The sequence below is a fragment of the Salmo trutta genome, chromosome 30 (genome assembly GCF_901001165.1).
Source record: "Salmo trutta chromosome 30, fSalTru1.1, whole genome shotgun sequence".
Taxonomy (NCBI): Eukaryota; Metazoa; Chordata; class Actinopteri; order Salmoniformes; family Salmonidae; genus Salmo; species Salmo trutta.
This window is the reverse complement of record NC_042986.1, coordinates 27,551,395-27,564,506: the sequence shown is the minus strand read 5'-3', so window position 1 is coordinate 27,564,506 and position 13,112 is coordinate 27,551,395. Positions and strand designations below refer to the sequence as shown.

The 13,112-nt window shown below is 43.2% G+C and overlaps 1 protein-coding gene across 2 annotated transcripts in view; it reads left to right on the top strand.

Annotated features, from left to right (window-relative positions):
- LOC115168402 (nuclear pore membrane glycoprotein 210) overlaps window positions 1-13,112 on the top strand; it is a 51,862-nt gene that overhangs the window by 14,695 nt on the left and 24,055 nt on the right. For both annotated transcript variants that reach the window (XM_029723646.1, XM_029723645.1), the window contains exons 7-24: window positions 1,949-2,081; window positions 2,339-2,497; window positions 3,255-3,323; window positions 3,468-3,574; window positions 4,336-4,476; window positions 4,637-4,774; window positions 5,072-5,227; window positions 5,474-5,675; window positions 6,203-6,348; window positions 8,868-9,086; window positions 9,247-9,420; window positions 9,676-9,868; window positions 10,018-10,124; window positions 11,084-11,188; window positions 11,721-11,822; window positions 12,122-12,250; window positions 12,616-12,743; window positions 12,911-13,046. In XM_029723646.1, the coding sequence (XP_029579506.1) occupies window positions 1,949-2,081; window positions 2,339-2,497; window positions 3,255-3,323; window positions 3,468-3,574; window positions 4,336-4,476; window positions 4,637-4,774; window positions 5,072-5,227; window positions 5,474-5,675; window positions 6,203-6,348; window positions 8,868-9,086; window positions 9,247-9,420; window positions 9,676-9,868; window positions 10,018-10,124; window positions 11,084-11,188; window positions 11,721-11,822; window positions 12,122-12,250; window positions 12,616-12,743; window positions 12,911-13,046 (2,544 nt within the window). The remainder of the gene's footprint in view (window positions 1-1,948; window positions 2,082-2,338; window positions 2,498-3,254; window positions 3,324-3,467; window positions 3,575-4,335; window positions 4,477-4,636; window positions 4,775-5,071; window positions 5,228-5,473; window positions 5,676-6,202; window positions 6,349-8,867; window positions 9,087-9,246; window positions 9,421-9,675; window positions 9,869-10,017; window positions 10,125-11,083; window positions 11,189-11,720; window positions 11,823-12,121; window positions 12,251-12,615; window positions 12,744-12,910; window positions 13,047-13,112) is intronic.

Sequence of the window (13,112 nt, the reverse complement as noted above, 5' to 3'; positions counted from 1 at the left end):
TGAAATTCTGTCCTGGGGTGGGTGTAGCTGGTGCATGGAAGTCATGCGCAGGAGAGCAGAGATGAGTGGACAAAGCACTTTACTGAGGCAATCATAATAACAGAACACAACCTCGTCACAAAACGAATGCCCAAAGAACAAGTGAGGCAGCACAAAGTACAAATAACAAAGTACAAAATACCGGCTGCCTGATGGTCACTCTGACAGAGCTCCAGAGTTCCTCTGTGGAGATGGGAGAACCTTCCAGAACGACAACAACCTCTGCAGCACTCAACCAATTAGGCCTTTATGGTAGAGTGGCCAGACGGAAGTCACTCCTCAGTAAAAGGCACATGACAGCCCGCTTGGAGTTTGCCAAAGGCACCTAAAGGACTCTCGCACCATGCAAAACAAGATTCTGTGGTTTGATGAAACCAAGATTGAACTCTTTGGCCTGAATGCCAAGCGTCACGTCTGGAGGAAACCTGGCACCATCCCTATGGTGAAGCATGGTGGTGGCAGCATCATGCTGTGGGGATGTTTTCAGCGGCAGGGACTGGGAGACTAGTCAAGATCGAGGGAAAGATGAACAGAGCAAAGTACAGAGAGATCCTTGATGAAAACCTGCTCCAGAGCACTCAGGACCTTAGACTGTGGCAAAGGTTAACCTTCCAACAGGACAACAACCCTCAGTACACAGCTAAGACAACGCAGGAGGGGATTCAGGTCTCTGAATGCCCGTAGTGGGCCAGCTAGAGCCCGGACTTGAACATCTCTGGAGAGACCTGAAAATAGCTGTGCAGTGACACTCCCCTCCAACCTGGCGGAGCATCTGCAGAAAAGAATTGGAGAAACTCCCCAAATACAGGTGTGCCAAGCTTGTTGCGTCAAACCCAAGAAGACAAGGCTGTAATTGCTGCCAAAGGTTATTCAACAAAGTACTGAGTAAAGGTGATATTTAATAATTGTGTTTTTTTCATAAATTTGCTAACATTTCTACAAACCTCTTTTTGCTTTGTCATTATGGGGTATTGTGTGTAGATTATTACTTTTTTTAAATTCATAATTGACTCCATTTTAGAATAAGGCTGTAACGTAACAAAATGTGGACAAAGTGGTCTGAATACTTTCCGAATGCACTGTATAGATATGAGATCTCGTGAATCGGCCATACATTTTTTTTAAATCAAGCTGATTTTTAGGCCATATTGCCCAGCCTTAGGACGATGGTGGTCTGCTTGAAACATGTAGGTATTATAGACTGGGTCAGGGAGAGGTTGAAAATGTCAGTGAAGACACTTGCCAGCTGGTCATGCTCTCAGTACGTGTCCTGGCAATCCATCTGGATCTGTGGCCTTGTGAATGTTAACCTGTTTAAAGGTCTTACTCACACCGGCTTTCTTATCAGCGTCCGGGTTAGTGTCCCGCTCCTTGAAAGTGGCAGCTCTAGCCTTTAGATCAGTCCGGATGTTGCCTGTAATCCATGGCTTCTGGTTGGGATATGTATGTACAGTGACTGTGGGGACGTTGTCATCGATGCACTTATTAATGAAGCAGGTAACTGATGGGGTAAACTGCTTAATGCCATCGGATGAATCTCAGAACATATTCCAGTCTGTGCTAGCAAAACAGTCCTGTAGCTTAGTATTCGCTTCATTGGACCACTTCAGAATTGAGCGTGTCACAGGTACTTCCTGTTAGAGTTTTTGCTTGTAAGCAAGAATCAGGAAGATAAAGTTATGGTCATATTTGCCAAATGGAGGGAGAGATTTATGTGTTTCTGTGTGTGGAGTAAATGTGATCTAGAGTTTAGATTAAACATTTGATTAAAGGCGGGCCTTTGAGGGTTGGTAGCTATTGATGGCGTGTGAATCATACTGCAACGGAGTTGGTCTGGTTTCTCGATGTAGCAAATGGCATGTGCCGTTTGTACGCCGTGCTTTAACGATGATATCTACCCTTCACAAAGAATGTAGGTGCAGCAGAGGTGAAACTGCTGATTCTGGAGAACATCCTGCTGAGCCCTGCATGTGATGTCTACCTGCTGGTGGGCACATCCATCCAATACAAGGTCCAGAAGATCAGACAGGGAAAGATCACAGGTGGGTCTGAACTTACACTATACAGTCAAGCATATCATTCTATGCATTTACAAATCCAATGATGTATCAACAATGGTCACAAAAAAAGGTGTCTAGAAAAGTATTGAATTGTGTCATTGGATACAGTAATGTAGTATCAAGAATGATTAGATGGTATTCATATCACAGTTCAGGGTGTATACTGTCCATCCCATCTATGTAAGAAATAGTTAATGAAGACAAATCATGAAGAGCTGACCCAGGGTAATGTGTTCCAGAGATCTCCATGCCCTGTGATCAATATGAGCTGTACCTCCAGGACAGTGTGTCTGGTGCTGATGGAAACACTGACCTGGCTGTGGCTAGTCTGGACCAGAGCACCTCCACTGTTAACGCCCTGCAGCTGGGACACATCAACGTGCTGCTGGATCACAAGAGTTTCCTTTTTAAGACAACATACACTTCATATGATCTTGATCAGTTTAGGTCTGAGACTCCTCTACAGTGCTATAACATTAGTTGGTAATTAGCAGCAACTAAAACAAACCTTGGAGAGCTATTTATAAGAAATGTTCAGATCAACTAGTCCATGTCAGCTAATGTTTTTAAGCTAGGTTTTTTAGCCCATTGATTTTGTTGTAATGTTTGAGTCACTCATGGCAAAATGTGTAAAACTGCAGAAAGTTAGCTGTAAAAAATGATATCCGCCCCATAGCAAAATGTGTAGAATTGCAGGAATTTCGTTTTTAAATGGCAAAAAATAAATGTGCGTAGGATGTTCCCCGATGATGGAAGGGGGACCCGTCTGAAAAGTTGGGGAACCACTGGTTTATTTTAATGACATACAATGGTGTGTACCATGAATGGTGTGTACCATGAATGGTGTGTACCATGAATGGTGTGTACCATGAATGGTGTGTACCATGAATGGTGTTCATGTAGGGATTCATGATTAGATAAGTTGAGTGTTCCGTTCTCTCATATCGTTCTCAGTGGCTTGCAGAGACGGGCAGTAATATAACAGGACTTAACAGTCTGGGGGGGAACATGTCTAGCTAAAGCTCACTACTTAAGACTTATCCCAGCAGGTTGTATTGTGCATTTGACAAACACAAGATTTAAACTGTGTTTAAAATGGTCCCTGTATGCCTCTCTTTGTATAACCTAACTTTATTGTCCTTAACAATTGCTCAGGCCTTCGCATGCAAAGGGTGTCTCGCATGCCCAACGGGACTCTGTATGTTGTGGAAGCGGGATACTTGGGTATGGCTGCATGCGTTTTGTTCATCCTTGTGCATTAGTGAAACATTTAAAGTAAACCATTGTCAGTTATTGAGTGATTTCTGAACTACATATCCTGTTTCAGTTCAAATTATAACCTGTTTTGCTTTTCTCTTTTACTACCAGGATTGAAGATGAATCCTGTAGAGAGCTGGGTTCTAGAAACAGGACGAGTATATAATATCCTCATCGAAGTGTTTGACAAGTCAAGCAATAGGATTTACTTATCCGATGTAAGTAAGCTCAGCCTAAGTTGTCTTAATTCTACACCATTGTTTGTTATATTTGTCAAAACACTGTCGCACTCCCTCTTATAAAATGGAAACTAGATTTTTTTTGTTAAATAGTTTGGCATATCCCTCTTGATGTCTAATCAACTGCAGACTGAACAATAGCTGGGACACATTCAAATACTGGAAAGGAAGATTTTGAATGTTTTATGGAGTTTCTATGTTATCATCTCAGCCAGATTGTATGCACTGTCCTCTCTTTAATGGTTAGGGTTTTCCAGACTTTAAGAGGTCCAATGCAGCTGTTTTTTTTTATCTCAATATCAAATGATTTCTGGGTAACAATTAGATACCGTACTGTGTATGTTTTCAATTAAAATGGTCAAAAATATACAAAAATGCCTGCACAGTAATGAGCAATTTCTCAAGCAAGAATTGTTCTAGGACTGTCTGGGAGTGGTTTGAGTGGGGAGGGGGAAAAAGGAAAATGACCTGTTTTTGGCAGAGAGGTTTCTTATTGGTCTAACTAATTTACCGGCTGGTGATGTTCCCAGGCACGCCAAAACTCCAGAAATTGAGGCAGTCTTTTCAAACAGCTCTTACATTAAAAGGGCTGTTTTATTCCAACTTAATAGTGTGGAAATGTATATAAATCGTAGGAAAATCACGCTTTTAGACTGCACTGGGCCTTTAAAACAGTTGTTCACTCTCTCATTCCCCTCTGTATTTTTAAGTGCTACTATCTTGATTGTTTGTGCTTGCAGAACATCAGGATCGAAGCTGTGTTTCCAGATGAGTACTTTGAGATTCTAGAGTCCTCCCTGAATGGGTCCTACCACCGGGTCAAGGCTTTGAACAACGGGCTAACACTAATTGATGCTACACTCAAATCTGTAGTGGATCATGTGAGTTTTGTAGAAACCTTGGATTAGTTTCTTTGCAGATTTTTTATTAGTTGTTATCTTACTTTAATACTTTATGCTATCTTATAGAATTGTGAGAGATCATGATCATTAGTTAGAAACAGCCTGGCTATGTCTTAACAAGGTTGTGTTTGTGTTCTAGGATGGAGGAGTCCATGAGCTGGCAAACCCAGTCCACAATGAACAGGATGTAGAAATCTACAATCCCATAGTCCTCAGTCCCAGTATCCTCACGTTTCCATGGCAGCCCAAGGTTGGAGCCTACCAGTACACAATACGGGTATTTGTCCCTGTTAAATACAACATATGTTCACTGTTATTTCTGTTGGAGCTCATGCTGAAGAATCTCTCACATCAGCCACAATGAATTACACATCACTTCCGTCAAGTTCTGTGTTTGTGTATAATATTTTATATTTAGACATTTTGTGAATCTTCTTTCGCTATTTCTTATAACTACCTACTAATTTGTATAAGGCCAGACACTGACTTAGAATGACAGATACAAGTTAGTGTCTCTTGAACTTGATGTATTGCAGACTCTGTCAATATTTACCCATGTTGCATTGTGTCCCAGGCAGCTGGAGGCAGTGGGAATTTCAGCTGGTCCTCCTCTAACCTAGCTGTTGCCACGGTGACAGTGAAAGGAGTGATGACGACCGTCAGTGACATTGGCGTCAGTGTGGTATACGCCCATGATGTCCGCAACCCAATGCACTATGGAGCGATGAAGGTGACCGTATAGCCCTCCCCTAACTCATTTTACAGGATGTGAAGGATCACTGGTCAATGCAGTGAATTGTATAGTTACATATCTTACATCTTTATCAACTGTACTAGTTAGTCGTTGTTAACATGTTTCCAAACATTATACGTCAATGAAAATAATTAAACAAATCCATAGAAAATGAAGAACATTGTCTGGACTTCAGCTGTTTCTTCTGACCTGTCTCACTGTCCTCCTAACCCCCACACCCAGGTGTACGTGGTGGAGCCCGTGGGGATGGATTTCTCTCCCTGCCCGGTGGAGGCCCGCGTGCACCTTGCACTGGACCTGCCCCTCCGGGTCTTTGGCCTGCTAGGGGAGGGGGGAGGAGAGGAACGGGTGATGCTGAGCGACTGCAGACACTTTGACCTGCAGGTGGAGGAGGAGAACCAGGGGGTGTTCCAGCTGCTGGAGGGTGAGAAACGCCCCCACACTTGGGTCATAAAACTCTGACAGTACTGTACCTGTGGCGGCAGGTAGGCTAACAGTTAAGAGCGTTGGGCCAGTAACCGAAAAACGTTACGAGCCGACTAGGTGAAAAATCTGTCTGTGCCCTTGAGAAAGGCACTTAACCCTAATTGCTCTGGATAAGAGCTACTGATAAATGACAAAAAAAACTGTAAATGTACCTAGCTGGGGGGCAGAGCCTTCACAAAGACCCTCTGTAGTGTTCAGTTTATCCTTCTCATATTGGCAATATGGTTTTAATTTCCCTCAAAGCTCTCTTGATCCACGGAAGAACATAAGATCTACCACTTCAATTGCCTTCCTTGATACATTTTATTGCTTGCATGGGACATATTGTTGTCTGTTGTGTGTCTATGTTGGATAAGAGATGTGTATGAAAGATGGCAGAATTTGGTCCTCTAGGACTGGGATTGCAGCCATATGACTCTCGCTCTCTCTCTTTCTCCCCCTCCCTCCCTCCTTCCTTCCCTACAGGTAGACTGGCTCCAGGGCAGAACCACTGCAGTGGGGTAAGGGCCCAGGCTCTAGCCACAGGATACACAGCCCTAACGGTCAGCTACACCCACGGCAATGTCTACCTCAGTGCCAAGATCACCATCGCTGCCTACCCACCACTCAAAGTGAGTCTATGCCCCTGTACCTGTACCTGAGGGCATGGCCTATTCACACACATGGATTTCATATTGGTTTACTTAAATATTTTCCCCTATCGAAGGCACACAAAGAAACTTAAGGTTAAAGGGGTAATCTACCCCCAGATATAAAAAATCATGAAACTCCTGTCAATTTGGTGAAAACCTATGTTCTGTCAGTGGGTAAAATAAAACATTTCCCCATGATTTAACTTCTAAGTGGTCCATCTGTGAAAATCTGGACTCCGTCTAGGAACGTGTCATCGCTACATAATTGTCGTTGCTGGGGGGGGGGGATGATAACATATCACATTTCAGGCTTTTAAAACGATTACCTGCACTCCAGATCGCCAAATCAGCCAATAGATGGTATGGTCATACTGTCTAGAACACATCCGTCCGTTTATATCATCAAGACAAGGTACATATTTCTCTTCGATGTGCTCAATCTAAAATCTTTCTCCAAGTACCATGTCGCAATGTGCTCTGTCTGTGGGAAACTGAGATATTACAGAAAGGAGGAGATGGGAATCTCATTGGGCAAAGAAGGGAGAAACTTCCCACCCAACTGACTGTCGACCCATCACATTCATGTTGTCATTCTTCGTCACACGGTTGCTAAGATAATCGTCATGCAATCCCTTCTCAAAGTCAGGGTATGAGTTGAGGAACCTGATTATTGTCCTCGAAAGTACTTAATGTGACGATTCCAAGGCTATACAATATTACAGAGAACAAGTTATTTATCTCACGTCTTGGAAAATATTTGCAATGTTGTACAACTTGTGCCCAGAATTCATGCTATTGTTCGGTTTTTGAGCTAATGCCCAATTGACTCCTTGAAGGAGAGCTCTCCTTGTCCCAGAATCACCCAGAATGCACTGTGAGGCCCATTGATGACTCATGGGTAAAGTACATGATGGGCGTTAGTACGTTTCTGATGGAGTTTCCCATCTCCTCAAAAGTATCTTTGTGGGAAAGCAACATTACTGTGCTCTTGCACTGGGCAGAGATGCCGTTTATAGCTCAGTAGCAGAGATAAACTGCAAGTTGAACTCCGTGATTAAGACTCCTAAATTGATAGTGCAGTTTTAGACGATTTTTACAGCTAAGCTAGCTACTTCACATGCTGATATTGACTTTGGTATTATTGTGTGTAGCCATCTTTTTCTAGCTAGATAGCAGCCAGCCCAGAGAGAGCACTGCATTGTGGGTTATGTAGTAGACTTGAGCTGCACCAGATTTCCCAAAACGATTTTCACGTTTCTACTTGCATTGTTATAATGATAAAATGAAACATTTGTTCACAAAAAGAGTGTTATTTAAAGGAAAATTCCAATCAAAAACTGTATTTTGGTGTTTGTTTCATTAGTCTATTGACATGGTCCCAAAATGTTTTGCTTGTCAGCAATCAAGTTTTCAAGATATGTAACTTTCAAGATACAGCAATCATCCCCGTATAATGGATTTTGCATCATAAGACTCATAAGATTTCTGTGTTTCCTACTTTTGTATTTATACAAAATGCACCTACACACCCTGATGAGTGGTCCTTTACCTGTGCTCTGTGTTGTGAATGATCCTGTCTAAAGTCTGCCCAATGATCTTCACTCTCCTCGCCGACTCTCCTCGCCGACTCTCCCCGCCAACTCTCCCCGGAGCATCAATTAGCCTTTCTCTTAATCAGCAAGATTGGGACACACACACACACACACACACACCTTTTCACACTTACACACACTTTCACAATACAACACACACACACTTTCTTTATCTCTCTGCAATCAGTACAGAAGAGCAAGGATGAGCTAGCATTAAATAACCTCTTCCTGGGTTTCCTCAGTGTTCTGTGCATTTGTAATTATGCCCTCATGCACTGGATACACTGATTTACTTCTTCCTGCTGCTTTGTCTCAAGTATTGCACTGTAATGGAATTGATGTCAACTCGGCCATAGAATAGACAATTTATGTCAAGCTAAGAGTCATTATGGAGAGCGCCATTTCCATTCCCATGTATGCATCATTCTGTCATGCATGCTCTATTCCATGCCTATGGGTTTTCATCCCATTAACCTGAGTGCATGCTAAAACAGTGCTCAGTACACTAACAGGAAATTGTTTTATTTTGGGATGTAAAGAGAAACAAGTTGGGCAGACTTGCCATCACTCTTACTCCGAGAACTACGGCTCGGCTCTTGCAGTTCACGCTCTCCTCATAAATATTGTAGCATTTACCAACCTTTCACCATGTTGTCTGTCTACCTCCTTGACCCAGTTTGGCTGTCTGACTTGAACACATTCATCCACTCTCCCCAGAGAGGGTTGAAAAACCTCCTGGAGTTGAATCATTTAGGATTGGCAGTGACCTCAGGGCTTTATCTGAAAGACATCTAACAAATGTGGAGGCAGAATGCAATAAATGTGCTTCATGAAATATAATTTGGCTCTACAAAATATACCACTTCTCCATTCACTGACCTGTGCTTTACCTGTTGTCCTGTCCAGGCTGTGGACCCTGCCTCTGTTGCCTTGGTGACCCTGGGCTCCTCTAAGCTCATGCTGTTTGAGGGCGGCCCCAAGCCATGGATTCTAGAGCCCTCCAAGTTCTTCCTGAACCTGAAGGCTGAAGATGACAACGGGGTTAGGCTGGCTCTGACCGGGTCCACCTCCCGTAGCTACCTCCGACACTGGTTCAGAGCCACCTGTAGAGCCATAGGAGAACAGGTGAGGGAATGGGCTTTTCCTTGTTCGGTACCTACTTGTTCAGTACCCTGGGCTTTAAACTGACTTTTTAGCTCTTTGAGATGCACTGTAGATTAAATTGTGACACACCAGTAATATGTGTTATGAACAGTTAATAAACGTGTTATAACCATCTTTCTAGATATTGGCAGTAACCGTGGGGAACCAGCCCAGTCTGACCAATCCCTATCCTGCGGTGGAGCCGGCGGTGGTGAAGTTTGTGTGCGCCCCTCCCTCTCGCCTCACCTTGGTGCCTGTGTACATCAGTCCCCAGCTGGACCTCACCTGCCCTCTGCTGCAACAGAACAAACAACTGGTGAAGAAAAGACAGCAAAGCAGGCAGTGTTGACACAGCACACATACTAACACATTTGCCACAGGAGCTAGCGAGACAAAAAAACTAAAGACCCAAGGTCATGTCAAGTTTGTCTTTCTGCCTTAATTGCTCCTGAGGGAATAAATAAAGTGTATTAAATTGAATGTCTTCCTCACTGACGGTACATTTTACACAGTGATTCTATGTTTACTGAAACATAGAAAGAGAACTACATTGTAACATTATTTGTTGCAGGTGCCTGTCTCAAACTACCACAACCCTGTGCTGCACCTGGCTGCCTTTGACCAGCAAGGCAGGAAGTTTGACAACTTCAGCTCTCTGAGTATCGTCTGGGAGTCGACCAAGGTATCCCTGGCCAGCATTGACTCCACCATGCCTATGGAACTGGAACTACTAGAGGACAGCAACAAACAGAAGAGACTTCATGGTACGGCTTTGATCATGCTCATGATGGTATCCTTGTTTGCTTTTGTCGTTATTCTTTAATCTAATACCAGGTGAAATCAGGTAAATTACCAGGTTTTTGCAGGCTATTTCAATAGCTTTGACCAACAGAAATGTCATCTTGTCTGTCAGGTCGTCAGGTGGTCCTTGTCCACCACCAGTCTGGGATTGCTGCTATAACAGTAACAGCTCTGGGTTACCAGGCCCCCCACCTTGAGGCTGCTAAGGTTCTCAGTCCGGTAAGACAAACACAACCTATAGCAGAGAAACAACACCTTTTATCTTATGTGGTTAGACAAGCAACTCATTTGAGAGCCGTTGTGTTCATTTTTTGTCTTTTTCACTTCCTCCTGTGACTGGCTATCTGAGATACCTACTGCAGCCCTCATCTTCCACATACAACACCCGTTCTGCTAGTCACATTCTGTTAAAGGTCCCCAAAGCACACGGGTCGCTCCTCTTCAGTTCGCTGCAGCTAACGACTGGAACGAGCTGCAACAAACACTCACACTGGACAATTTTATGTCCATCTCTTCATTGAGACTCAATCATGGACACTCTTACTGACATTTGTGGCTGCTTTTTGTGATGTATTGTTGTCTCTACCTTGCCCTTTGTGCTGTTGTCTGTGCCCAATAATGTTTGTACCATGTTGTGTTGCTACCATGTTGTTGTGTTTCTACCATGCTATGTTGTTGTCTTATTTCTCTCTTTATGTAGGGTTGTGTTGTCTCTCTTGTCGTAATGTGTGTTTTGTCCTACATTTTTAAAACATTTTAATCCCAGCCCCCGCAGCAGACCTTTTTGTAGGCTGTCATTGTAAATATGAATTTGTTCTTAACTGACTTGCCTAGTTAAATAAAGGTTAAAATAAATAAAAGGAAGAGTGCCATTGGCTGAATAAGTCTGTCTCTGTGACCACAGAAAATAAACCTTTTAATCAGTTTAGAGGTTGCGATAACTACACAAGACACGAGAGGCAAAAGTCAGATCTTCAAAGAACTGTACAAATATTATATATAATATTAATTTTGCCGTTTACACTAACACTATGATTTCACTTGACTTTCACCACAGAACTCAACTTTGTAAGAACACCGTCATGTAGGGTAATCTCATCTAGTTGTTACTCTTTTGGCATGACATTTACACCTGTAACCATGGCACCCGTCCTGTTTTATCTCCCTCTTCATGGCAGTTTGACCCTCTGACCCCTGTCTCAGCCACTCTGGAGCTCCTATTGGTGGAGGACTTGACAGTCAGTCCTGAAGCTGTCACCATATACAACCACCCTAACGTGCGGGTAAGAACTGGGGCCTGTGTGAAATGTTCTAGAGCTGACAGAATACAATGTGACCTATCCCATCCGTCACTGTCAAAAGTGATATCTTCACCATGTATCCCATTTCTATGGTCCTCCACTCTTCCCTCACTGGCCACTACTATCTTAATCCTGTCTGACCTTTGACCCGTCTCACGCTCTGTAATCCTCTTACTGAGGTCAGTACCTGCCATGTAAACCCCTCATTCAGTCTCCCTCCGTATCGCTGACGGCTCACAGATACCATCTAGCTGATAGCGCTGGATTATGATGCCTTGAAATATTACACACAGGGGCCCTTCATCACAAGGTTTTATCAGCATGGATTATCTCACTATTATTACTTGTGGCTTATGATGTGAAAAGCATGTGAACCACAATGTATTGATGTTACACTTCATGGGCTACAGTACATTTCAGCTGATATTGTGATGGGCCTTGGGCTTCTTCTTTGTCATCTTGTCCATTGTGGTATCACGCTTTCATCTATGGCTTCTCCTGCTGTGTCCTCCAGGCTGACCTGGCCCTGTGGGAGGGATCTGGGTATTTCTTTGTCAACACCAGTGTTGGCGGGATAGCATACGTGGTGCATAAAGAGGCCCAGGGATCTGCTGAGGTGAGGAGGAACATGGAACACTCAGAATGACAATACTCTGTTTGAATGTACTTCTATAGGATTAGCATACCATGGTTACATATTTGTCTGATGTGACGTTGTATAACTGCCTTCCTAGGTCTTATACCTCTTTTGGTCCCTTAACATCTTACTTTCTAATGCTATTGTAAATGACGTGATACTTTGAATGAATGCAGCATTGATGAAAGCACCAGGACATCCTCGTGCCTTTGTTTTAACACATAGACAAGTTCAGTGAAAAAATGTCATAAAACCTTTAATAACTGTGGTCTCTCCAGGTGCTTCCAGTCCAGCCGGGGACAGTGCAGGTGATGGTTCATGACCTCTGCCTGGCCCTCCCTGTCCCTGCTACGGCTACGGTCCACATCTCAGACATCCTGGAGGTTTATGTCCGAGTGGTTGACAAGGTCAGTGGCCAGCCTCAATACTTTATCCTGCAGGGCAGACACCCAGCTTGACTGTAATCCCTGTTATCTCTCACACATTCCTCTGGTCTGACTAGCCCTTTTAAATAAATGGCGTCATGCTGAAATTCCAAAGGTTGTGTATCACTGGTTTGCTATGGAACAGGACAGCCTTGTTTTCTGTGAAGTGTGTATTCAGGAAATGGAAATAGAATTAAGATGCTATGAATGTTGGTTGATCCTTTAATGCCAATTAAACTCATTTGAGTGTAGCTGCTTATATACTTTGTTTTATGTAACTTACTAATTAAATTAGATCCCCAAATAGTGCTTTTTCTAGTAACACAACATTGACTTGTTTCTTGCAGGTGGAAATTGGTCAATCTGTGAGAGCCCATGTCAGGGTTCTGGATGACAACAATAAGCCCTTCCTGGCCAAATATTTCCACTTTATGAATTTGAAACTCAGTGTAACTTCTGCCATCGTCTCTCTGCAGTAAGTTACCGTTACATGATTGAATCATATAAGTATAAAGTTATATTGCCTCTCTGTGCAACTGGTCATGTAAAAACAGATTTAGAATGACTCCTGCACTCACTGCGGCACGTATATTATGCCTGCATTTCAGTTTCAGTTCACCATTCATGTTGTGTTTACCCCAGAGCATTGTCAGATCTCTCAGAGAAGGACACTGCTATCTTCCTGGTCAAAGGGTTAGCTATTGGACAGACCAGTGTTTCTGCTATGCTAGTAGACAGAACTGGAAGGAAGATTGTATCTGCTCCTCAGAAAATAGAGGTAGGAGGATAAGAACATAACTCAACATTGTTGTCCAATCATGTTGTATGATGTCGTTGACAGTCA